This window comes from Mustelus asterias, chromosome 14, assembly GCF_964213995.1.
Source record: "Mustelus asterias chromosome 14, sMusAst1.hap1.1, whole genome shotgun sequence".
Lineage (NCBI taxonomy): Eukaryota > Metazoa > Chordata > Chondrichthyes > Carcharhiniformes > Triakidae > Mustelus > Mustelus asterias.
In genome coordinates this window covers 41,009,696-41,034,952 of record NC_135814.1, presented here as the reverse complement: position 1 = coordinate 41,034,952, position 25,257 = coordinate 41,009,696, and the positions used below count along the sequence as shown (strand labels likewise).

The following is a 25,257-nucleotide window of genomic DNA, read 5'->3' as shown; positions in this document are numbered from 1 at the left end:
GGATAAACTGTTTCACTAAAGTCCACAGGATTGTTCAACACATAGCGGGGTTTCACCAGAATTTGGCAAAGTGCCAGTTATAATGAGAAAATTGGTATGAAGCTCTCCAGTTCCTCTGCAGACCAGTTTTCTCACCAGATTTTGAAACTCTTAGAATCAAAATGGTAAAATAGGGCCCTAAGTGCTGGACGGACTTGAAACTGGAAGTGTTTCAGATCCGACTTTTGGATCCATTCTCAGGTGCCCCCATACGCACTCTGCCTGAAAAAATATCAGCAATTCCGAACCGTGCTGCACAAGCATGTGAGCAGGGCTTAATGTACCCAAATCCTGCAGCTCCGATTGGCGCCTCCAATTGCACATACGCAGAAGAAAATGATAGAATGCTGCCACATCCTTCCCAGGCCAGGTAATGCCTCCCCCCAGCCCCCACAGATATTGCCCCACCCCCTCTGCCAATCACGGGCCCCTCCCCCCTTCCCCCCACCAACCTCAGGCAGAGTGGCAGCGGGACCCCCCCTTCCACCCCCACCGATCTCAAGCAGAGTGGCAGCGGACCCCCCCTTCCCCCTCACTGATCTCAGAGTGGCAGCGGACCTCACCTCCCCACCACCACCCCCCCAACCAATCTCAAGCAGAGAGCCGTCAGACCCACCATCCTCCCCCCACCATCGATCTCAAGCAGAGAGCCCGGCACTTACCTCCTCACTAACTGGAGCGCCCAAATCGGACTTTTGTAGAGCATGTCTGTTTTGCGCCGATTCTGGATGGGCGAACACTGTGGTAAAGGGGGAAGTGCCGGTAAGGTTGGGCGTGCAACCCATTAAGTCAATTTAAATGCATGCAAATGCATTTAAATAGCCGTCGCATCTGTTTCAGACGCAGTCACGATCACAGCCATTTTTGGGCCTTGGTAAAAGGGGAAAGGGCATGGAGGTGGGCGCGGATCGCGCTACTTTACCAAGATTTCACACCTGAAAATGGGCACAACTTGATGGTAAAATCGGGCTCTTGGTCTGAAAAAAAAATGGGCGTGGTTGATGCCATTACTCTGGCGAGGAGGGGACTCTTAACAAGAATGGCTGCACTGAGATCCGGGCATCATCTTTAAAAGGGTGCCCCAATCAGAACACAAAGCTTACTTACCCTGTTCCCCCCAACGATCATCACCGGAGTTCACACCCGCATTCCCTTCCCCCCCTACCCTCACCGCCAGCATTCTCTACCCATCTTAGTGTCCGTTCCCCCACCCTCCCATCACCTAGTCCCCACCCTCCTCCCCAATGAGGCGCCCTCTAAGGCCTACACCTGACACTGCCCCCCTGGCACAGGGCGCTGCCTGGCCATGTTCCTCTCCCTGGGGGCTATACTTACCTTTGCGACCCTGGGGGATCCCCTCGACAGATTTACGTCTGGCCTCACCAATGTGACGTGATGTTAGCAAGGCGTGAATATTTAATGAGGGGGGATAATTTGGTGAGGGGAGTGGATAATTATATTCAAATTTATTGAAATCGATTAAAATCTTGTACACACCCATAATGGGCGTGAATCTGATTGCGTCGCCGGCGAGGGACTGGGAAAATTTGAAATTGTGATCTCACCAGCAAGATTCACGATTACTGGTTTTCTCCAGATTTTGCGTCCCTGCTGGTGATCCCACGCGCGAATAGTGCAGGCTCAAGATCCTGCCTATTAAATCAAAAATGCACACGTAGGGCGATTCTTATGCTACTAGATTTTTTTTGGCTTAATGCTGAGTTACCACAATACGTAGCACCAACATGGAAACACTTAAAAGCAGGGGTCACTCGACTGTCCTCTCCCCAGTGCTGGGACACAGTTTCATTCTCATGCCTCTTCTGCTGCCTGAGCTGAGATCAGGTGGTTCAATGCAACCAGGGATCAAACATGGTCTTAGTATGTATAAAGCTCAGTTACTCATGAAGTAAGTCCGTTGAATCACTGGTCTAGCTAATTAATAGTAAAGTACATTAGTTACATTCATTTATTGATGCATCCAAAGCAGTATCATTTGTTGGTGTGGTCAAACATTTGCAGATTAATCAAAATTGTAAAAGTTCAATTTACTTCACGTACAAATGGGGAAGCTGGTGTTTTCTTGTTTTAAATATTGACAACAAATGAAAACATTCAATTATAAATGAATGGATTTCACATTTTGGAATGAAGTATGGAACTTACTTTTTCAAGCAAGTGTATAATTAACAGCAAGTTTGTTATAATGCAACAGAAATCCACACATGTCAATCCACCCACTGCACAGAATCTGATATTTTACAATATGCTTGAAATGAACAGTGGAGATTGACTGTAGGTCTCATTGGCAGAGACTGTAACATTGTACGCAGATGAATTTGAAGGCATGCAGTAAAACATCTCCTTTCCATGACTGCAGTCTTGGGGAAAAATGACAGCCATCACAAACCCAACAATCATCATCAATGTACCAGTGATCAGGATCACACTAGACTGAATGCTGTCCCAATGATACCATGACTCTTCAGAGAGTTTTAGATAACATGCCGTTGGAATGATAAAAACCAATGGAATAGCTGCAATCACGCCCTGTGAAAATAAAATGATAACAATGAAGGACCTTTCACCGAGTGATTTCATTTCATTGTTTTTAATCATCAGTATATATAGTCACTATTTTTATAGTTCTTGTCATGTCAGAGTGAAAGGAGTGATTTCTAAATTCTCTTATTTATATTTTAAATTCATTATCGCTCACTTTGTCCAACAGCCAATATTTCTGGGGTTTCAAGTTCATCCTGGGATTTTAGTGCAAAATGACTGTTTTGTACTCCCGTCCAAATCTCTTTCTCATTGAAAAATTGGTTGGGTGCAAAATGGGCTGCACGTTTACTATTGATCATTTTGTACAATTGTCCAAGGTCAAATTCTACCCCCAGGCCTTCAAGTATCATCCTCTGGATTAGTGAGGAAAGATAACTGAGGATCTGTTTTGAGAAGGCAGCACAAGAGAGAAGGCCACGAAAAGAACTAAAGTGAAGGGCAATGGTTCAGCTCAGAGTTTGAAATGGATAAAAAAAAACAGCATTTGATATTTTGTTAGAAACCATTCAGCAGTAAAGAATACAGGTACAGAAATATAGAAATATTGTTACCAGAATAGTAATCCAGAGGCCTGAACTAGTCATTCAAAGGAATTAGTTCAAATTCAGTATTGTGTTTTAGAATTTGTGTTCAGTTTGAGATCAGTAAAAGCAACCATGAAGTTATTAAAAAACAAATTGATGAGGGGAAGAAAATCGCCACCATTTTCTGATCTCTCCTACGTGTGATTCCAGTTCCACTTGTGTCTTTTCTTGTTGAATCTTAATTTAGCCAAAAGTTAATCTCATCGACTTTGTAACTTGTATTTCTGCATGCTTGCATTTGTCTGTGTGTTGTGATAGTTTTGCTATGTGCTTATCTTTTTTTTATTATGTGAGTATCTTTACCTGAGTGGTTTCTAAGAACAATAAGAACTAACCCCTAACATGTTTAAACACAAGAAAGCCTGACCAGCTGAGTTCTTTGTAATCAGCATGTAAACAGTTAAGTAAATACACTGAACTGTGTATTTATACTTATAAAAACCCTGTTACGATCAGCCAAGGGGTGGGAAGAAGGGGAAAGTCCTTGCACCTTTCCTCATAACACAGCATTGTAAGAGAACCTCCATCACATGGGCTGAAGCAGTTGAAAAAGAAGGCCTTTTCAGGAATATGTAATGAGTTCCAAACTTGACAGTGGCATCCATATCCCAAAGATGAATGACAAAAGAAGCAAGCATCTCTTATCTTAGGAATACTCTTACTCACATTTAATTCCAAAACTATTCCGAGGCAGTCATATGCTAATGAAATGCCTGTGGATGCAGCAACAATGCACACGGTGACGACAATATGAAAAATTGTTGATAGGGTCCCACCGAAAAATAGGTTTGCAATAACCTGTAGATGAAAGACAATTCTGTGACCCCTTACAACACTTTTCTTCCAATTTCTGCAATGATACATTTTTTGAAAAAGTCCAGATCTATATACATATCATGTCATATCAAACCTAATGAAAACATATTAAAAAACCTAACTTCATCTTATTATTTGACAGACAAAATATCCAATTAATCTTAATTGTTACTATTTCAGATTCCTCCAAAGCATTTTAATTTAAATGATTAATGGGGTTTGAGTTCCACTGCAGACCATAATGAAAGATGATAATCATTCACATACATTCTTAATTGAACATTTTCAATCATAAAGTTTAATATTATACAAAGAAATGCATATGCTTAATTATTTACATTACAATATGGATGCACAGCATTGTAGGAGTGGGGTCTGGTACATATGGGGTTAATGTGAAACAGTACAATCATGCCCTCATAGTGAAGGCACATGACCCTGAGGAAGGGTCAGTCCAGAGATGGATAGGATGAGAAAAGACTTAGACTGGAGACAGCTCCAAAACTGTACCCTCGACTGTAAAAGATTATCTGTTGTTAATTAGACTTGCTGTTAGCATACTCAAGGGGAAGGCGGTGGCATAGTGGTATTGTCGCTAGACTAGTAATCCAGAGACACAGGGAAGTGCTCTGGGGACCCGGGTCCGAATCCCCCAAGACAGATGGTGAAATTTAAATTCAATAATGATCTGGAATTAAAAGTCTAGTGATGGCCATGAAACGATTGTTGTAAAAACCCATCTCATTCACAAATGTCCTTTAGGGAAGGAAATCTACCATCCTTACCCCATCTGGCCTGCATGTGACTCTTGATCCACAGCAGTGTGGTTGACTCTTAAATGCCTTCGAGGGTGGGCAATAAATACTGGTCCAGCCAGCGACGCCCACATCCCATGGACGGATATAAAAAACAGACTAGGAAGCCGACTTCATGGTGTCTGAAGCAGGATTCTTCAGGTGGTCGCAATGTTGAGAAACTAAGGAAAGCCTTCAATGGATACTGCAGTGAACTTAACCTACTCCCAACTGAAGCAGCAGACACTGAGAACACTCACAGAAAAGCTCCAGAGGCTGGAAGTTAACAACAAACATGAGAAGTTTTACTCAAACAGAAGTCTTCAGCTTCAGCGAGCAGAGCTTGCTTCCAGGCCAGCTCGTCCTCAGACACCCCCTTTTCAGTCAGTCAGATGTGTTTTTTGAAAACAACCTGTCACTAAACCCGATTCCAAATTCCGAGTGGGAATCAGCAAGCCTGCGGTTATTTTCCAAGAGGCCTGAATCACAATGTGAAAGCGCTGAATGAATTAAGTCGGCAACCAGCTGACATTGAAGTCACTCCTTCTTCTTAAGACGCTGCCATTTTGAAGAGCCCATCATAAAACAGTAAGCATGGGAAGATCCTTCATTAGGAACTGGCGACCGGCACCCCTATCTTGGAAGTATGTAATCTCTTAAAGCTGTACCTACGCTATTTAAAATAATCAAAAATGGATTTTGCAATTCCTCACTTCCATCTCCACTGGGATTCACCCATGGCCCAGAGCAGTCACAGAATTGGAGTCTTTGGAAGAGAAGATGTTTAAGATGCAGCATTGCTGCAGATCTAAATAAAAAATCAGAGGCAGAACAAGTTAGTACATTTCTTTATTTGATTGGACCAATAGCAGATGATACCATTTGATGATAAGTTATTGATGAATCATCTACCAAATTTGAAGATGTTTTGAAATCTTTCAATATCTATTTCAACATAAGATTCAACAAAATACTGGAGAGAGTGAAATTTAATAAGAGTGTCCAGCTCCCTGGGAAACTTGTTGATTCCTTCATTAATGATTTCTGCTGGATAGCAGAAGTTTGTGAATATGGTGATTTAAAGTCTGTGCTCATCTGAGACAGAATCATGGTTGAAGTTGCAGATGATTCACTCTCTAATCTGCTAAAGCTAAAGTTAATCTTGCCCTCGGGCAGGCTGTCCAACTAGCTAGACTGTCTGAGTGACGTGAACAATACAGAACCATCCTGAGGGAACATGCCATTGGGCAGAAACCAACCTTCATCCTATCAAATCACAAAAATGCAGGATCACCCAAGTTAGGGAAAGCAACCCCTGAACCTCCTAGCAGAGTGACTTTGCTAGCACTGCGGTTTGAAGCACCCTCACAGGAAAGATCAGTGTTCAGTGAACAATGCCCAATACTTCCACTGCAGCAAACAAGGACACTTGGATAAACTGTGCAAGTCTGCACTGTACTGACATCCCAGAGGTCATCCATGAGGTTGAGATCAAAGACCCAGAAGGCACACAGTCATTCTTCTTGGGGGAAATCAGAGAATGTGGTTCTTCATTTTGGAATGCTGACTTCCTGGTAAATGGTTGTCGAACAAATTTTAAATTAGACTCAGGTGCCAGTACTATCAGAGAAGGAACCATGACTCCAAAACCTTTGGATTCGAATGACAGACACCATTGTATGGAGCAGGGGAAGTCTGATTCCCACAGTCCTTGGCATGATCCTTGAACCACTGAGGTAAAGTGACAAACAAGTCTTTTGAGTTGATGTTTATTGTCCAGAATCAGCCCTTTTCCTTTCTGAGCAGAGGTGCATAGATGGCCCTAGATCTTCTCCAGATGTTGGAAGATGTCAAGACAACCACTGTCATTAACCATCCAGAAGAGGACAGTTCTGAATCCTCAAACACTAACGAGTGCTTTCACCTGTGATCCCTCTTCACTTTTGGTGGAGCAGGTTTGTCCATCATCATTGCAGGTTTGGAAAAGTCCACAATGGTCAGACCAACCTACTGTGCACAAGATTATCATAGCAGCTCCTCTGGAAATGGTACCAGAACAGGATTAACAGCCTGAGGAGCCTCTACTTCCAGTTAAGATTATGGTTAGTAGACACACTAACCACTGTGCACATGCAGTAACTTTGAGATCGCGTGCCAAAACCATGAGGGATGCTGCTAGCAGTTTTGCGCCATCAATCACAAAAAGCAGAAATGAGCATGCTACTCAATCGTCTTGCCACAGGATCACTTTTGCTCAGAGTCAGAGAGATTCCAGACAGCCTAAATGGAGAAGGAAGAAGAACAAACATCGCCAAGCAATTGAATGTCATTTTTGTCCACACCGCAAGAAACGATCAAGGATAAAACAACCTTGCGCTGCCAAACCAGCCAGACCAACCAATCTGGTTTCACAAGCAATGGAAAAAGTGGATGAAACCATGCCTAAATGCCACCCAACCTCCAAGCCAATGACAAGAGCCAGAACCACCAGAGCCTACCACTCTCCTGACAGAACAGTGAACAAGATGTGGAAGGGTTACACAGCCACCCGACTGCCTGAACCTCTAACTTCAAGGACTTGAAGAGAGGATTGGGTAGTAAGGATGTTGTTAATGTTAATAATGTAAGAGCAAAAATGTTAGAGTAGCACTGGGGTTGTAACAATAAGATCAACGCACAAGACTTATAACAAATAAGACTTGAAGTAAACTAAAGTAACCATATCCATGGATAAGGATTTGGGGGGAGGTGTAGTAGTTCGGTCTGGTACATACAGTGCTAAGGTGGGAATGAGTACAGTACCACTCACACACAGTGATGTAAAAAGGCACATGACTCAGAGCCAGGAACAGTGTTGAGATGGACAGAGATGTGTAAAGACCTAGGATGGAGTCAACTCCATACCTGTACCCTGTAAATATGTCCATAGTTATGAGTTGTTAATAAAGGCTTGCTGTTAACACACTACCAAGCTTAGTTTGTGACGTCCAAAGCAGGAGTTTTCAATCATTAAATGTATAACCTTAGCTTGTGAGCTGCAGGTCAGAAGAATGGCAGATACAAAGAACAAAGAACAAAGAACAAAGAACAATACAGCACAGGAACAGGCCCTTCGGCCCTCCAAGCCCGCGCCGCTCCCCGGTCCAGGATTGAATCCTGAATCCAGGATCCCCGCCCAATTTTCCAGCCTATCTACATACCAATATCCTATCCACCGAGCTGTCCCTCACAGCTACGATGCTTTGTTCATTACAACCTATTAACTTACCCCCACCCCCCCATTCCAGACCATGTGATCTCCAGGGAGAGGCGAAAACCCAGAGTGAAAAACCCCAGGGCCAATATGGGGAAAAAAAATCTGGGAAATTCCTCTCCGACCCCCTGAGGCGATCGAAACGAGTCCAGGAGATCACAATGGCCCCGATCGGAAAATGCTTCCCAACCCTAGTCATTTCCACTTCCACGAACACCATATGAATCCCCTGCCCCCGAGACAGGTTCCCAACTATCCGCAGTCTCACTCTGTACTGGCACCAGCAAGATGATCGTAGAATGAAGCCTTGAAACGAGAAACCAGGAACAATTAGCCCGCGCCGCTCCCTGGTCCAAACTAGATCACTCTTTTGTATCCCTCCATTCCCACTCCGTTCATATAGCTGTCTAGATAAGTCTTAAACGTTCCCAGTGTGTCCGCCTCCACCACCTTGCCCGGCAACACATTCCAGGCCCCCACGACCCTCTGTGTGAAATATGTCCTTCTGATATCTGTGTTAAACCTCCCCCCCCTTCACCTTGAACCTATGACCCCTCGTGAACGTCACCACCGACCCGGGGAAAAGCTTCCCACCGTTCACCCTATCTATGCCTTTCATAATTTTATACACCTCTATTAAGTCTCCCCTCATCCTCCGTCTTTCCAAGGAGAACAACCCCAGTTTCCCCATTCTCTCCTCATAACCAAGCCCCTCCATACCAGGCAACATCCTGGTAAACCTCCTCTGTACTCTCTCCAAAGCCTCCACGTCCTTCTGGTAGTGTGGCGACCAGAACTGGACGCAGTATTCCAAATGCGGCCGAACCAACGTTCTATACATCTGCAACATCAGACCCCAACTTTTATACTCTATGCCCCGTCCTATAAAGGCAAGCATGCCATATGCCTTCTTCACCACCTTCTCCACCTGTGACGTCACCTTCAAAGATCTGTGGACTTGCACACCCAGGTCCCTCTGCGTCTCTACACCCTTTATGGTTCTTCCATTTATCGTGTAGCTCCTCCCTACATTATTCCCACCAAAATGCATCACTTCGCATTTATCAGGATTGAACTCCATCTGCCATTTCCTTGCCCAAATTTCCAGCCTATCTATATCCTTCTGTAGCCTCTGACAATGTTCCTCACTATCTGCAAGTCCTGCCAGTTTTGTGTCGTCCGCAAACTTACTGATCACCCCAGTTACTCCTTCTTCCAGATCATTTATATAAATCACAAACAGCAGAGGTCCCAATACAGAGCCCTGCGGTACACCACTAGTACAAAATCCTTACTCAAAAATGACGGGTCTCCATTATATTTGCACTGATTTGTTATAAAATTGTGTTTATAGATGTCTAGGTTGCATTGTGGACTATGAAAGTTACCTCAAGTTCTGGGTTAAAATTCCTATCAGGGCGCATTCTCTCTGTTGGCTATAAGGAACTTGAAGTAAAAATTAAATTTCAGTTTCTGCAGTTTCCTTTAAACAAGTGCTTTGCATCCCCAACCCCGTATGGTAAGCTGGTGAAAGGAGGGAACTGATGATATGTGAAACCACCACAACTGCCTTATTTGCATGCAGTCGCTAAACTTTGGGTGGGTGCTTTGATCACCTGAGATAATTGCTCATAAAAAGCCAGAAGAACACAACTAAAGGACCAAGGCTGTGTCCACAAAAACAACTGGCCAGCAAAAACAATAAACTCAAGCAGTTGATGTCACATATACTGCAACACAAGTCATATTATAACATGCAAGCATACAGGCACTCATTAGCCCCGATGCTGCAAGTATTCAAAACCTATGGAAATTTTTTCTGTTGTATTTTGGTGCATTTTTCAGGGAATCCATCTAATTGGATTATTTTCAAACATTTAATTAGCAGGAACTGAATCCGAGTACTACAGTCTATAGTAGGCTACATACCAAGAGTGCATGGGTTTGGATGAGGCTTGACCAACCTTTATGCAGGTGGGAGGGGACACATTTGCATATCTTTCTCATTCAAGGGGCAATGAGCAAATTTGGCAAGTTTGACATAACAATAAACTGAATTTTCTAAAAAATTTAGGACACGGGGGATGAAACACAGCTGATCGTCTCCATCTCTGATGTGCATCCTAGGGAGTACCTAGACGAAGTGGAAAGGTTAAGAAGTTATTGGGTCACCAAGAGGGCATGGGTGAAGGACAGCGCTGGTTAGGGTTCTGTTAAATGGAGTTGTAATACACGACACCCCCTCATACTCGGTGAACCTTGTGGCGATGAGGGCCTCCCTCACTGCCCTTCCCAGCCGAACCCTTGCCACCACCTGTTCTCCATCCTCCAACTTCTGTTCAGTCTCTTCTCCAGATCCTCCTTGGCTGTCTCCTCCTCCTCGTTGCCCTCCTCTCCATGGACTTCCGCCTGGTTCCCCCTCCTCCCCCTCCAGGATGTCCCCCCGTTGCTATGCCAGGTTGTCGAATGCAGGGAGATCCTCAGGTGGCTGTACTTCAGGGCCCACCAGAGTGGTCCAGACAGCGAAAGCGCACTTTCACGAGCCTGTTGCATCTCTCATCAACAGTCCAAGTGGCAGCGTGGACCTCATTACAACGGGTCTCCATGTCAGTATGGGGCCTCCGCACTGGCATCATCAGCCAAGATCTCAGCAGGTAGCTCTTGTCCCCCATGAGCCATCCTGGCAGTCTGGGCTGGTCCTCAAAGAGCCCGGGGATGTCAGAGCTCTACAGGATGAAGCTATGCTGCATGGTCCCTGGGTGCTATGTGCACACATGCATGATACTAAGCCGGTGGTCGCAGACAACTTGCACGTTAAGGGAGTGGAACACCTTTCTATTCACATACTGCACCCCTTGATGGTATGGGGCCCACAGGGCAAAATACATGCTGTTGATAGCTCCCTGTACATGGGGCATTCTGGCAATGGCAGAAAAGCCTGCTGGACCTGGCCCACATCATAGCAGATGTAGTCACCTGCCCGAGCATCCGTCTAGGACTGGGTGATGCCACAGATGTCTCCACTGGTGGCCTGGGGGACACGGTCCTGTTGAAGTTGAGGGCCGCTGTGATCTTCACTGCCATCAGGTCCAGGTGCCATCCTGACACACAAGGTGCCAGGTCTGCGAGCTGCCACACTGTCTCCTTGTAGTCTGCATCAGCACACAGCATCCGACAGGCTTTCGAAGGACACACTGGTCCTGTAGTGTCAGGGTCCCCATCTTCAATGTCCTCTGGCCCTCCCCTCGGACCGATGGCCATCCACCTCCTGCCCCAGACCAATGGCCCCTATCTTTCTGCAGCCTCTTCCCTGGGTTGGTCTTGCCATGGCCGCAAGTTTCCTTCCTCCTCCTCCTCCTCCTCCATCATAGCCTCAGGTACTAGGGCCAGCTCAATTGGCTGCATTGTGAAATCCATGGTACCTATGGAATGGGAGTGGGAGCGGGAAGGGGAGAGAATGAGAGAGAGAGAGAGAGAGAGACAGTACGGTTATCCATCCCGGGCCCCTCACTCCTGCCCAGCAACCTGTGCCCCCATGGATGCTGGAAACCCGACACCATCCACCTCAATGGGCTGCTGACTGCTGCCACATCAGTGCCATAGCAGGCACTGGGGGGGCGTACGGTGTGTGAGAGGGGGGTTCCCATTGGGAATACTTGCATCATAAACATGGGTGCACCCACCTGTACAACAGGTGCAGTGGCTTCCAGGAATGGCTAGCCATTCAGACAGACTGGGGAAGGGTATCCTCAGAACTAAAACTGGAAGGGTTCCCATCGAAGGCCGCACTGCCGAGTCCACGCATGGTGAGGAGCCATGGAACACCGGCCGAGCTCCCTTGATTGGAACAGCAGCTGACAGAGCTGCTGCTTACTGTTAGTGGAGCCTGGGATGGAACATGCAAAGATATGGGTGGGGTCAGATGATATTATGGGGATGGAAGTATGTGACCTTGCAATTATTGACAGTAGAATTTCTAGATTGATTATGGTCCTTCTTTTGCTTTCAGAAAAATATATAAAATGGCATGAACAAAATTGATGTTTTGAGGACAGCATTAATGGTTCTACCTTAAGTAAGAGTATTTTATATTACAGGAGGATATACCAGGCATCTTAAATTCAAAATTTGTTTCTCAATGCGATGAGGTAAAAGAAAAAGCATGCTATATTACTAAGTTAACTTGTACATGTCTATCAACACCAAGGCACAAAAGTAAAATCATTAAAAATTCCCAAACTAGTCTTACACTCAAATTTATTCAAAGATCAACTTACCTCTCGAGTAACAAAGCACTCAATTGGAAATGTCAAAATAACAGTTAATGCGTACAGAAACCTCCCAGCAGTAACCAAATTATCATTTCTGCAATAATTCTCAAACAGGTCACCTGGTAAAAAGACATCAAAAGAGTCTAGGTTGATTTTTATTCTGTTAAAAATATTAAAAGCATCAACATTTTCTCTCACAAAATACATCGGCCGGACTTTTCTGGCCATTCATGCCGGCAGGATCTTCCGGTTTTGCCACGTGTTTCCTGTTGGCAGGGGGTGCATTCAACGGGAAGCCCCATTGACAACAGTGGGATCAGAAGATCCCGCCACCGGCCAATGCTGGGTTCCCTCCACCACAATGAAACATGTGGCAGGGTGCACGGAAAATCCCACCTATGATCTTACTCTGAAGTAACTCATTTTACTTCAAAAAAAAGGTTTTCATGAAAAGAATTAAGACTATGCATCATTCTACATTAAGATTTTATTTATTATACCAGATTGAGACAACCACATCTCTGGTGACTCACGGGATTCACAATGTTATAAAATTACCTTGATGTAGTATAGAGAAACATTCTGAAGAGCATCTGGGTTTGGGCCCAGGTGGCAGATTAAAGCTGGGAAAAATATCAACGCCTCAAGAAGCCAATTCTAACCTGCCAATATCTGCATTCAACTTAAGCACATTAGGCTGTATGCATGGAGAGAGGCAGATTGCCATTGTTAATTAGAGCAATATTAGCACATACTAGAAAGAACTACTTGGGAAGCAATCACAAGTAGTGGCATTGGTTCCTTCGATCAGCAAAATATACAGGCAACTAACAAACAGAAGACAAACTCAAAGACCAGCAGTCCCAACAAAATGATAAATTCACCCTTACCTCCAGTGTGGAAAGCCTTGCAGGTCCGCAATTGGCCTCCACAGTTACATCAGAGTGCAAAGCAGATACATTAGCTGGGATTTTCTGGTCTTGCCCTTGCCAGACTGGAAATCCATGTCTGATGGCAATGGACCTTGGGCTGGTCTGTCAAATTTTCTGTCCTGTCCATGATGATTCCTGGCACAGGAAGGACTGGAAAATTACAGTGTAATTAGTCAATGAATTACACTGACTAATTCATTGGCTGTTTTCCTTGGTCCTTCTTCAACCAAGGAAGAAGGTTGAAGAATGTTCTTCTGAATACTTTAACTGTGGTTTTATCAGATTTGTTTCAGAATCACAGGGCAGAATTTTCCTGTCCCGCCCGCCACGGGAATCGTAGCAGGCAGGATACAGACCATGCAAAGGTCTGTTGACCTCAGGTGGGATTTTCCGGCCTTGGGGCGAGCACGGCCGGAAAATTGTTTGGCCTAGAATGAGAGTAATTTCTCTGTATGCACTGGCATTCTAAGAGTTAACTAGTCATGGTTACACAGAGCTCTAAAATATGAACAAATAAATAATGCAGGAGCAATAATGGTTGTCAATTTTTTTTTTGATCTCCCTCTTCTCCCTTCCAATCCCTTCTTCCTATTATCCTTCCTTCTGTAAATTCTTTTTGGGAAAAATTTATCTCGCAATCATATCCTCCTTCCTCTCCTTTCCATCCATTTATTTTATTTTGTGATGTCTTGTCTTTACGACTACAGTTTTTTAAATTCACTTCTTTTTCAGCAGTTTGAGTGGGTTTTGAGTCACTGATTAATTCATTGGCTGTATATGTGCTTTAATCCCCTTTGGCCAGCAATCTGACTCACTTCTTTTGTTTCCTCTTTTTTTTAAAATCGTCAGTCAGACAGTTTTATTTCCATTTGACATGTGTACAGGCAATTGAAATAAGTATTAATTCTGCCTGCAGGGCCATTATCAATAGTTGAATGTTAACCCAAACTCATAACTGAAAAAAATAATTCATGATCATTTTCAATGTTTGCACCAGTAATTTCTGCTTCCCTCAATCTCCCCTGGCAACTTCTGAGGAAAAGTGGTTGAAATAAGTAAAAAATAAATAAAAATAAATGACCATTTATACTCTTTGTCCTGGGTTTCTTTTTAATCAGTGCTCTGTTGAATTTATGGCAACAGAGTGGGAAGCTCTTGCAGAAATTCTACCCCATCTACATTTAGTTAAGCTAAATCGTGTCCTTACCTTGTGTATAGCCTGTGAACGTTATATATCCACTTACAGCAAAGGCTGCACTGATAAACAGGGCAAATAACACTGATACATGAGTAACACGAGACCAGTTGTTTATTGTGGGCTGTTCCAGAGATCCATAAAGTAAAAAACTGTTGTGATGACAGACAAAGGCTGAAAGTACAGAATACATCGTTAATAAATATTATTTGTTTTCTTATAATGGACAAACAAATAAATATGTGTTTTTCAGGTTCTTGTAAGAGACATTTAACTTTGCTTTTTCCAGTGGGACGTTGCTAGAAGAACGTTACTTCGCAGAGGCAATGCAATGAAAGAGATCTTTAATGCTTTGGGCTTGATTTTTTTTGTCAATTGGCTATGAATGGGTGGATAACCTACTACACTAAGGGAGATGGTGGCACAATGGTAACGTCACTGGAATAGTAATCCAGGGACCCTTGTGGGGGCAAGGGTTCAAATCCCACCAAGGCAGTTGGTGGAACTTAAATTCAATTGATAAATCTGGAATTGAAAAAAAAAGGTAATCTTGGTAATGCTGATCATGAAACCGTTGTCAATCGTTGTAAATTAATGTCCTTTAGAAAACTGCTAGTCTGGCCTACGTGTGACTCCAGATGAATGAAATATAGTTGACTCTTAACTGCCCTTTGAAATGGTCTAGCAAGCCACTCAGTTCAAGGGCAATGAGGGTTGTGGCAACAAATGCTGGCCTAGCCAGTGATGCCCATGAAAGAATAAAGAAAAAAAGAGTTTTACCTTGCTTACTTTTTATTCATTATTTTTACTAATTATTACTAGTTTTCTTTACTGATTATTTTCTTCTAATTGCATTAATGATTAATATAACTTGATACCTTGCCTCCAATATTATTATGTCCTTTTTTTGGGTAAGGGGACCAAAACAATAAGCCATATTCCAGGTGAGGCCTCACCAACAGCCTGCAACAAAACCACCCCATTTTTAAACTGCAATTGTTAATTTTGGCTGGTCTATTTATATAAATCCAAGGCAACTGCATACTTTGGTGGAAAAAAGCTACCAATCACACTTAATGTGAAGGAATTCAATACAGTACGCAAACAATAGATGAGACTTTATTTTGAGAATGCATAACACTTCCTCCGCATACAGAATCAGGAAAATCAAAAATGTTGAAATCACAGAAAATTTCCAGTTGAAAATATTCTGTTCAAAGATAATTATTTTCAAGAATATAATGAAATATACTAAACGGTCTCTTGGTTCTTCAAGGCTGCTCTTTCTAATAAACCAAACACAATCTGCACTTATTTGATGTCTCAAGGGATATCAACAAAAATCAAGTTTGTCAATTATAACTTTGAAATGTCTTCCTGACCTCTCTCCATAGATACTCAAAATATGCTGACCAAATGGTTATGGCACTAGACTAACAATCTAAACGTTATGGGTGAAATGTTCCTGTCCCACCAATGGCAGGTTTCATGGCGGGCGGGAGTGGAAAATTTGAAGTGAGGCCAAAAGTCGGATTCCCACCGTTGGAAAAACAAGTCCAGATTTTCCCTTCACCACTTTCATGTGGGATGATGGTGGGTCGGCTTTCCCGCTGATCCATGTTGGGAATTCAATTTATATGCATTAGCATGTCAGGCAGCAACAGTGTTAGCTCCTTCTGGGGTGGCCCGGTGGCACAGTGGTTAGCCTCACAGCTCCAGGGGCCTGGGTTCGATTCCCAGCTTGGGTCACTGTCTGTATGGAGTTTGCACGTTCTCTCCGTGTCTGCGTGGGTTTCCTCTGGGTGCTCCAGTTTCATCCCACAGTCCAAAAGATGTGCTGGTTAGGTGCATTGGCCATGCTAAATTCTCCCTCAGTGTACCCGAACAGGTGCCAGAGTGTGGCGATTAGGGGATTTTCACAGTAACTTTATTGCAGTGTTAATGTAAGCCTACATGTGACTAATAAATAAACTTTATGTCATGAATGCTCATTACAAGTGTAGCTCAGTGGAACCATGTTCACCCATTCCGTTGGAGTCTTCACTCCCTCAAACTGAATGAAAAATTCAATCATATTATGATTGCTGTTGCCAAGCGGTGCCTTCATGCCTTCACTGTGAGGTTAGCAATTAATCCCATCTCATTGCACAATACTGGGTCTAGTATAGTCTGCTCTCTGGTTGGTTCCAGAATGCGCTGTTCTAAGATATTCTCCTGAACTCTTCATCTATACCACACTTGCCCATCTGATTTTTCCAGTCTAAGTGTAGATTAAAATCCTCCCTAATTATTATGGCACCTTTATAACAAGATTCTTGGGATATCTGATTTGGTACTGGGCTGCAGATGGGATGGCCATGGCCAGCGGTGGTATTTGCAGCTATTAATGGGGAAAACATAACAAAGGGAGGTTACTCATAGCTCTCCTGGGATATGGCAGGAGAAGTAGTGGTGAAGGGAGGGGGGGGGGGTCATCTTTGTATGTGACTGTGCACATAGCACCAAATGGGGAGGTCTGCAAGAAGCAATGGGACATCAACAGTGATGGGTTCAGGTGAAAGGGCAGGAATGCCTACCTCAATGACAATGAGATCCAGGGTTACTGAGGAAGACTGAGAACCACCAGAGGAAGGTCTACCTGAAAAACCTAAGGCTCTTGGGTGATTGGGGGACCTGAAATCTGACAGGGGGAGGGTTGAAGCTGGTCTCAAAGCAGAAGTGCAGCACCGCCATCTTGAAAATTTATGAGCAGTACACAAAAAGCAGGACAAATCTAACCCAGCCAATTGCCGCCCCATTAATCCACTCTTGATCATCAGTAAAGTGATAGAAGGGGTCAGCAACAGTGCTATTAAATGGCACTTACTTAGCAATAACTTGCTAATTGCAATGCTCAGTTTGTGTTCTGCTCGGGTCACCCTGGCACAAAAGAAGATGGTTGTGGTGGTTGAAGGTCAATCATCTCAATCCTAGGACATCACTGTAGGAGTTCCTCAGGGTAGCGTCCGAGGCCTAAACAGCTTCAGCTGCTTCATCAATGATCTTCCTTCCATTATAAAGTCAGAAGTGGGGATGTTTGCTGATGACTGCATAATTTTCAGCATCATTCACAACTCCTCAGATACTGAAGCAGTCCATGTCTAAATGCAGCAAAACCTGGACAAAATCCAGGCTTGGGCTGACAAGTGGAAAGTAACATTCCTGCACACAAGTGCCAGGCAATGACCATCTCCAACAAGAGAGGATCTAACCAACGTCTCTTGACATTCAATGACATTATCACCACTGAATTCCCCACTGTCAACATCCTAGGGGTTATCATTAACCAGAAACTGAACTGGACTAGCCACATAAATGCTGTTGCTAAGAGCAGGCGAGAAGCTAGAAATCCTGCAGCAAGTAACTTACCTCCTGACATCCCAAAGCCAGTCCAACATCTCCAAGGCACAAGTCAGGAATGTGATGGAAAGTCTCATTTGCCTGAATGAGTGTAACTCAAACAAGTCTCAAGAAGCGACACCATTCAGAACAAAGCACACCGCTTGGTTGCTTCCCCCCGCCCACCCCCCGCCTCACCCCCCGCCCCCTCCCACCCCCTTCCCGCATCCACAAACATTCATTTCCTCCACTACTGACACACAGTGGAAGTATTGTGTACCATCCAGATGGAGTCAAGTTTACATGAGGCATTCAAGAGAGCATTAGAAGTATATTGTTATGGGGAAAAGGCTTGCCCACATCCCATGAATGACTCAAAGATAATGCATGATGCATTCAAATTGTGCAACAATTGTCATGGACAGCAAATGCATTTACAAAGGTGCAAGGTATATGCAGTGAGTGAACACCCATGACTTAAAGGTGATATCAAGGTTTCTTAATCTTTCAAACCCTACCACTATGTTTTGGTGCATCCCTGACATCCTCAGCAGAAGCTGGGGTAGCTTGCCGACTTCTACGTCCTGTTGCATCTGATGACTTTGGAGAGGCGTCCTCTGGAGCCTTAAAGGCCTGACCTGCCCTGACCTGTTTTGGGTCTCTTATTATGAGGCAGATGCACCCTTCTCAATGTGTGCAGCTGAAGGTGATCGGGGCACAGGCAGAGGGGGTTGGGATCAGTTGAACACTCGCAGAGTCACCTGGACAAATGGCCCTGGGTCTCCAGCTGCTGGTCCTCCTTTCTGCTGGTGCCCAAGGCCGCCTGCCTGACTCCTTCAGAAGGAGTCCTTGGGGGAAGATCGAGGTGCCCAGACTCCCTCTCACCTAGCCACTGATGGATCCCACCAATGTCGATAGTGATAGAGTGGAAGTCCGAGTGGAAATCCAGCAGGAGCTGCTGGATCAAGGTCTCCAAACCTCCTGCCACCCTTCCCATAGAGAACTTGAGGTGCTGAAATTTCAGAGCCATATTATCTGACAGAATGTGGACAGACTCCTCCATCCTTCACTCTACTCTGTTAACTACCTCTCGTAATTTTGCCTGATGTACCACCTGGCACCTGTCTTTGCACCTCCAGCATGTTAGCAACAGCCACTTCCAGAGGCTCATTATCTGACTCAGATGGTTCCTGATCTCCAGCAGTCGTCTGAGTTCTAGGCACCCAGGTTGTCTCTGGCCCAGGAGGTTTGGGCTTATCTTTCCTCGCTGGTCTGTCTGGATCGGCTGTTGCTGCCTGTAAGAGGAAGAAGATCAATTTAGTTCACAAGAATGCTGAATATAATATTACAAATCACTTACTGTGAATGTTAGAATGTGATCAACTCATGGAGGCCTTACCCGCAGAAGTGACCTCTGACCCTACCTGCCAACTTGATGGCAATCTCCTCAAACTTGGAGAGATCTTGGCTGTCTGCCATCCCTCTTCTGGTCTGGGATCTCTCCCTCTTGTTGTGAGCAAGCTTGGCCTGAATGAAGACAAAGGGATGGAATGTGATGAAAAGGAATGGATGAGAGGCTGGGATGCATGCCTGCTGTGTGAGTCTTCCCCAATAAAAGCTGATAATGGTCTTTTTACAAGATGATAGATGAGATGCTGGTGAATGCTGGTATCTCTCCTACTAATGTTTTGTGAAATCCCTGAATTGAGTGATGCTCGGAGTGCAGAATGAGAGCATGCGTTTGGAGTGAACAGAATGTGACTTACTCTGTCAGTGTGGATGAGATCATTCATCCTCTTCCTGCACTGGAAGGTGTGCCCATGAAGCTGACCTCCCTCACTAGGGTGAGGTGAAGTTGGTGGACCTCCTGGAACCATCCCTCGGGTGGAGGACATCCCCATGCTGCTGCTGACCACACAGGGATTCATTGCTGAACCTTGGCATCGCCTTCTCTTTGCTTGGAGCCTTCTCAGCTTTGGCCATCCACACAGCTGGGCTGCAGAGAGTAATGTGTGTATTTGGCTGGCATTTGTAGATGGCGCCAGGACCTTTCACCCCACTAGAATACAGCAGGGCAGATGAATCATTGACCGCCCAATCATTTTATTTAAAGAGCTAATTGTCAATGCATAATTAATGAGCTTCCAAGCGTAAGATCAGATGCAATTTCCTGACCCATGGACGAGTGGGAAACCCACCGCTACTCCTGACCATCACAGCACTTAATCTCTAGAGTGGAAAATTCCACCCTATGAATTTCATAGAATCCCTACAGTGCAGAAGAAGCCATTCATCCCATCAAATCTGCACCAACTCTCTGACAGAGTATTCTACCCAGGCCCTCTCCCCTACCCTATCCCCGTGACCCCATATATTTACCATAGCTAACCCATTTAACTTACGCATCTTTGGACACTAAGGGGCAAGTTAGCATGGCCAATCCACCCAACCTGCACATCTTTTGGACTGTGGGAGAAAAACAGAGCACCCGGAGGAAACCCACTCAGAAAGAGGGAGAATGTGCAAACTCCACACAGTTTAAATCTGACCATGATAAGGTTTGAAAACTGAATCTGACAGATCTAGTAATTAGTGGGCTAAAACACAACAAATAACAATGAACACTGCTGGATTGTGATAAATGTTCGACCAGTTCATTAATCTCCTTCAGGAAATAGAGCCTGGAAACTCTATCAAGTCAGATTGACATTTGATACCAAACTAAAATCCATGCTCTCCTTGGTGTGTCGACCAAACCAATGTTGTAGAATTTTCTCCAGTGTTTTCTTATGAATCTGGTGAAATCTTTTCTCCAACTTAAACAGGTGATGATTCATTTCAGATCTGCGGACTTGAGAATCTGATCATTCTTTCAGGTGCCGGCTATGCAAGAGACTTCACTTTTTTTGATTGGCAGTGCATTCTTCTTCAAGATTTCAGGATCTGTACCAGCGATTATACATTCACTTCCCAATTGGAGGCTTCAATTGAACATTTCCCGCACCTTAATGCACGTTGTGGTGCGCAATTTGGCATGGGCTGCTGAGACAACTTTCTCCAAAATATCTGATCTGCCCTTTTGGGGGGATGCCTATCTTTTGTGCCAGAGAAGAGTTGTTCTGGTCCATACCTCTGTGAACATTATCATCATGGGAACTTCTTCACTTTTGTGGTCACAATTGACATGTTAGTCTTTACGTTGCTCCTTTTCCTGCCATTTGAACTCTCCTCTTTGCTCTCCCTTTCTCTTTCCCAAATATTTCCCTGTGTTTCTAGGCCATGGAGCAGCTCTTTAGCAACTACAGGTAAACAGCTTCCTCAGTGGTGGAGCACTGGCCAAGTACGTGATTACCATTTTAAACATGTCCAGCATATATAATCAGTCCTTCTGACAAAGAAAATGCATTTGGTAGTGCATAGGATGATGAAAGTCCTTCCCCTCATTTGGTTGATGGGTCCAGGATAATCTAACTCTGAGCGTTCCAAGTACAAAATGTTTTACTTCCTCGCACTCCCTCTGGCAAAACACAACATTTTCATAGAAATGCTACAGTGAAAATGGAGGCCATTCGGCCCATTGAGTCTGCACCGATGACAGAGCATCCTACCCAACCTCTATCCCCATAACCCCACATATTTACCCTGCTAATCCCCCAATCCACACATCCCCTGGCACACTAAGGGGCAATTTAGCATGGCCCCTTAATCCACGTAACCTGCACACCTTTAAACTGTGGGAGGAAACCAGAGCACCTGGAGGAAACCCTTGCAGACATGGGGAGAATGTGCAAACTCCAAAAAAAGGAAACACTCTCTTTATATTACTATAGAAAGCTGGGACAGTTTGTTCTTTTAACAATTATTAGTTTACATTTGTCATTAATCAATAATAAGTCGAGATGTAGGGAGTGTAGTTGTTGCACAGCAGATAAGTAGACAACGGAATGAACACACATTGTTCTGTGGTAAATATTTATGACTTACCAAATGTCATAACTCCCATTGCTTGTATTGCATTTGGCTGTGCAAAATCCCAGGCATTTTTTGTGGATGGACTGCAAGATAAATAAGAGTCAGATTGCAATGGTCTTTGGTCTTCTTTCTTTATTAATTTCAGTGAAAATCGAGATACTTGTAAATGGCAATCAAATACTCAGGGGATGCAGAAAGCAACAACAGACAATTTGCTTGTGTTCAGAAAATTTGTGGTATTCAATTCAGACAGATTAGTGGACATCACGAGGAGATGGCCCCAGCAATGATGTACATGGAGAAGCACAGAAGTAACTGGTTATGAATCCACATGACTGGCAGCTCTGTGGTACTGAATAATGCTGCAGTCATTTCCTCTGAGCGCATTGAAGCAATGAGACCAAGTGGCTATTATAGCAAGCTTCTCAATCAGTTTTGCCAGTTATTTCTGTGAGCTGGCAGACTGTGTAACATGCAGAGACAAACTGCTGCATTCAGGATGGAAAGACCCAGGAAACAAAACCCTTGCTGGATTCCAGTGGTGTGATTCAGAGGAAAATCCTGCATTTATTAAACATAAATTAATGGGTATTGAGAAACAGATGAATAAATTAACAATAGTCTGCATGGATTTTTGATCGCAGGAATGAAGGGTATGCTGTGGGATTCTTTCCCCTGTTGAGCTAATGACACCTTTCCCCAGGGAATATGTTGGTCCTTGTAAAAATGGTGCTTGCTAATTGTTTAAATTATCCATGAGTAGAAGACTGTAGGTGGAATATTCTTTGTATTTTAAAGGCACTATGTAAATTCAAATTTTCCATGCAAGGACTTTGATGCATCACAGAATCATAAAATGACACAGCCCAGAAGGAAATTATGTGGTTCGTGTTCATATGCAGGCTTTTGGAAAGAAAATAGCTCCATTCCCCTGCTCTTTCCCCACAGTTAGTCAACGTCTTCTACTTCAAGGCATGAATTTTATACTTCCCCATGGACAGGGTTTAGAGACCGAGGGCAGGGGAGAAATTGGGGGGGGTGGGGGGGGGGGGGGGCATGAATCATCGCACTTGGATCTCCAGCTGGACTTCCACTCACCCCAAACTCTCAACAATTTTATGCCTCAGACATGATGGTTCGGATCGGATGCCTGCCCTAGCTCCAATTCAAGCCCTTAAATGGCCAACAATTAAGTTTAAGTTTATTTCGTAGTGTCACAAATAAGCTTACATTAACATTGCAATGAAGTTACTGTGAAAATCGTCCAATCACCACACTCTGGCGCCTGTTCGGATACACTGAGGGAGAATTTAGCATGGCCAATCCACGTAACCAGCACATCTTTGGAGTGTGGGAGGAAACCAGAGCACCCAGAGGAAACCCACACAGACATGGGGAGAACATGCAAACTCCACACAGATAGTGACCTAAGCCGGGAATCGAACCCGGGTCCTTGACACTGTGAGGCAGCAGTGCTAACCATTATGCCACTGTGCTGCCCATATTGACCACTTAAGGGTAGTTTCCTGCCCAGCCTCAATTTTTAGGCTGGCAGGAGGAATTTCCAGATATGGGGAATGCAGCCTTCAGAGCTGCTCCTGTTGTCAAAACTGTCTACAGATAGACTGAAGAAGATGGCGCAACTCTATAACAGATTCTCTTGTAAGGTAATGGATAAGTCTTTTCAGATGCTGATTTTTGCCTCTAAAATTTGCAACACTGAAAATCCTGTTTACTGCAAATGAATTTCAGCTGCAAGCTAAACTGTTACAGCTCAGATAATGATAAAAGTCTTCCATTTATCTGCTCTGAAAATAAGCCACGAATTTCAGTCAGAATTAATGTACAAGAGATGTATTTGAAACTAAATTGTAATAAAATATAAACGTCCCTGAGGACGAAACCTGTCAGGCCTCTGCTGCTGCAGCCAGCCTAGACCCAGCATCCCCCCCCCCCCAGCTATCACGGGTGCCCACAGCCGATCATGCTCCACCCTGCCCAAAAATATCACCCCCACACCCCAGACCAATCACCCCATCTCCCACGGATCGCCTGCAGCGTGGCAGCAGGACCTCCTCCCTCCCTCCCCACTGCCCCTCCATTGATCAGCCCCCCCAAGTAGGTCCCGCCCCAGAAGGACCTGCCGCCAGAAGGCCCCACCTCCTAGGCACTGCCCAGTGTCCAGTGAGCAGTGACAGGGTGCCAGGCTGGCACTGCCCAACGTGCACCTCCCTTGCCCTGGACCTCCCCGTGAGCCTCAATGGCCTCTGATTCTACCGGCTGGGAACCAGCTGTGATTGCCACCAGAGGGAGCCTCTCCTAGTGAGGCCACAGAGGCAAGTGAGACGGACAATCGTGTCCCGGGCTCGCTAATCACATGCTAAAAATATGTAAATTCAATTTAAATATTTTGATCAGCCTCGTGCCAGAGGCTGACCTCGCTGGATATCCAGTGAGGTTGCGAGATGTGAGAAATCAGGCGCTAACCTGATTTCCTGGCTCTCGCACAATCTTACCGGCTCACCTCACCCATCAGCCGACAGGGCGCAGCGGTAAGATTGCCATCATGGAGACATCAAGCAGATTACACAAAATGAAAAAGGAGACCTTTTTCAGAGATGGAAAGGAAGTGAATCAACAAACAGTAAAATAGACTCTAGTTTGCAGAAGAGTTGGGCTTCCAGGAACTCATGCAAGCTGGACTTTAAATCTTAATTGTCACATGCAATTGATTACTATGGGTGAAGCCTTATCGTGTTGCCAATATAATATGTTTAATGTTTATCTTTGAAAAAGAATGAAGAATATTATCTGTCCTGTGTGTCATAAGCAAGTTGTTAAAACATTCACAATGTTGTAAGTTGTCATTTTTGATAATGTCATGAAGAATTATTTCTACAATAATCCTTTTCTCCAATTTTAGGGGAAAATGCAAATGCAGGACTTTACAAGACAGTTATGTTTAAAAATGTCTTTAGGTGAAGGAACGATAGTGATTGTACCGAACTCTGTCCCGAGACGGGTCCATGAGACCTGTAACCAAAACCTATTGAAAATCAGATGACAAAGTTTCACATCTTGAAGCAAAAGAGGGATAAGTATTTTTCTGGACACAGCGACATAGAGAGAGACAGAAATGGTCACTGCTGTCAAGAGCAGAAGGAAAAGGCGGTTTCTATCATAGTAATCAAGCAAGATGCTAGTGAGAACAGGTTCTCTATTTGAAGGGAAGGAATTTTAGGGAATATAAGGAGTAAGGCGTCATTCAAATGTGCCTTTATTGTGGAATTTGTTTTGGGAATAATCAAAAGATTGAGTGAAGTAATTTTCAAATGACACTGGAAGACTTGACCTGGTATGTCAGGGAGAAGGGAGCCTAATGAAAGCCAGGGAGGAATTTGAAGCTGAATCTTTAAGACTACATTCTGTTGGAATCATAAAAACATGTATCAATTAGT

General features: G+C 44.3%; 1 protein-coding gene across 2 annotated transcripts in view; it reads right to left on the bottom strand.

Annotated features, from left to right (window-relative positions):
- Positions 1–1,994: 1,994 nt before the first annotated feature.
- The window catches only part of slc38a11 (solute carrier family 38 member 11), a 66,287-nt gene continuing 43,024 nt past the window's right edge, over positions 1,995–25,257 (bottom strand). For both annotated transcript variants that reach the window (XM_078229179.1, XM_078229180.1), the window contains 5 exons: positions 21,812–21,882; positions 14,462–14,623; positions 12,329–12,441; positions 3,855–3,986; positions 1,995–2,589 (listed from right to left, as the gene is read on the bottom strand). In XM_078229179.1, coding sequence (XP_078085305.1) covers positions 2,299–2,589; positions 3,855–3,986; positions 12,329–12,441; positions 14,462–14,623; positions 21,812–21,882 — 769 coding nt within the window. In that variant the 3' untranslated portion in view covers positions 1,995–2,298. The remainder of the gene's footprint in view (positions 2,590–3,854; positions 3,987–12,328; positions 12,442–14,461; positions 14,624–21,811; positions 21,883–25,257) is intronic.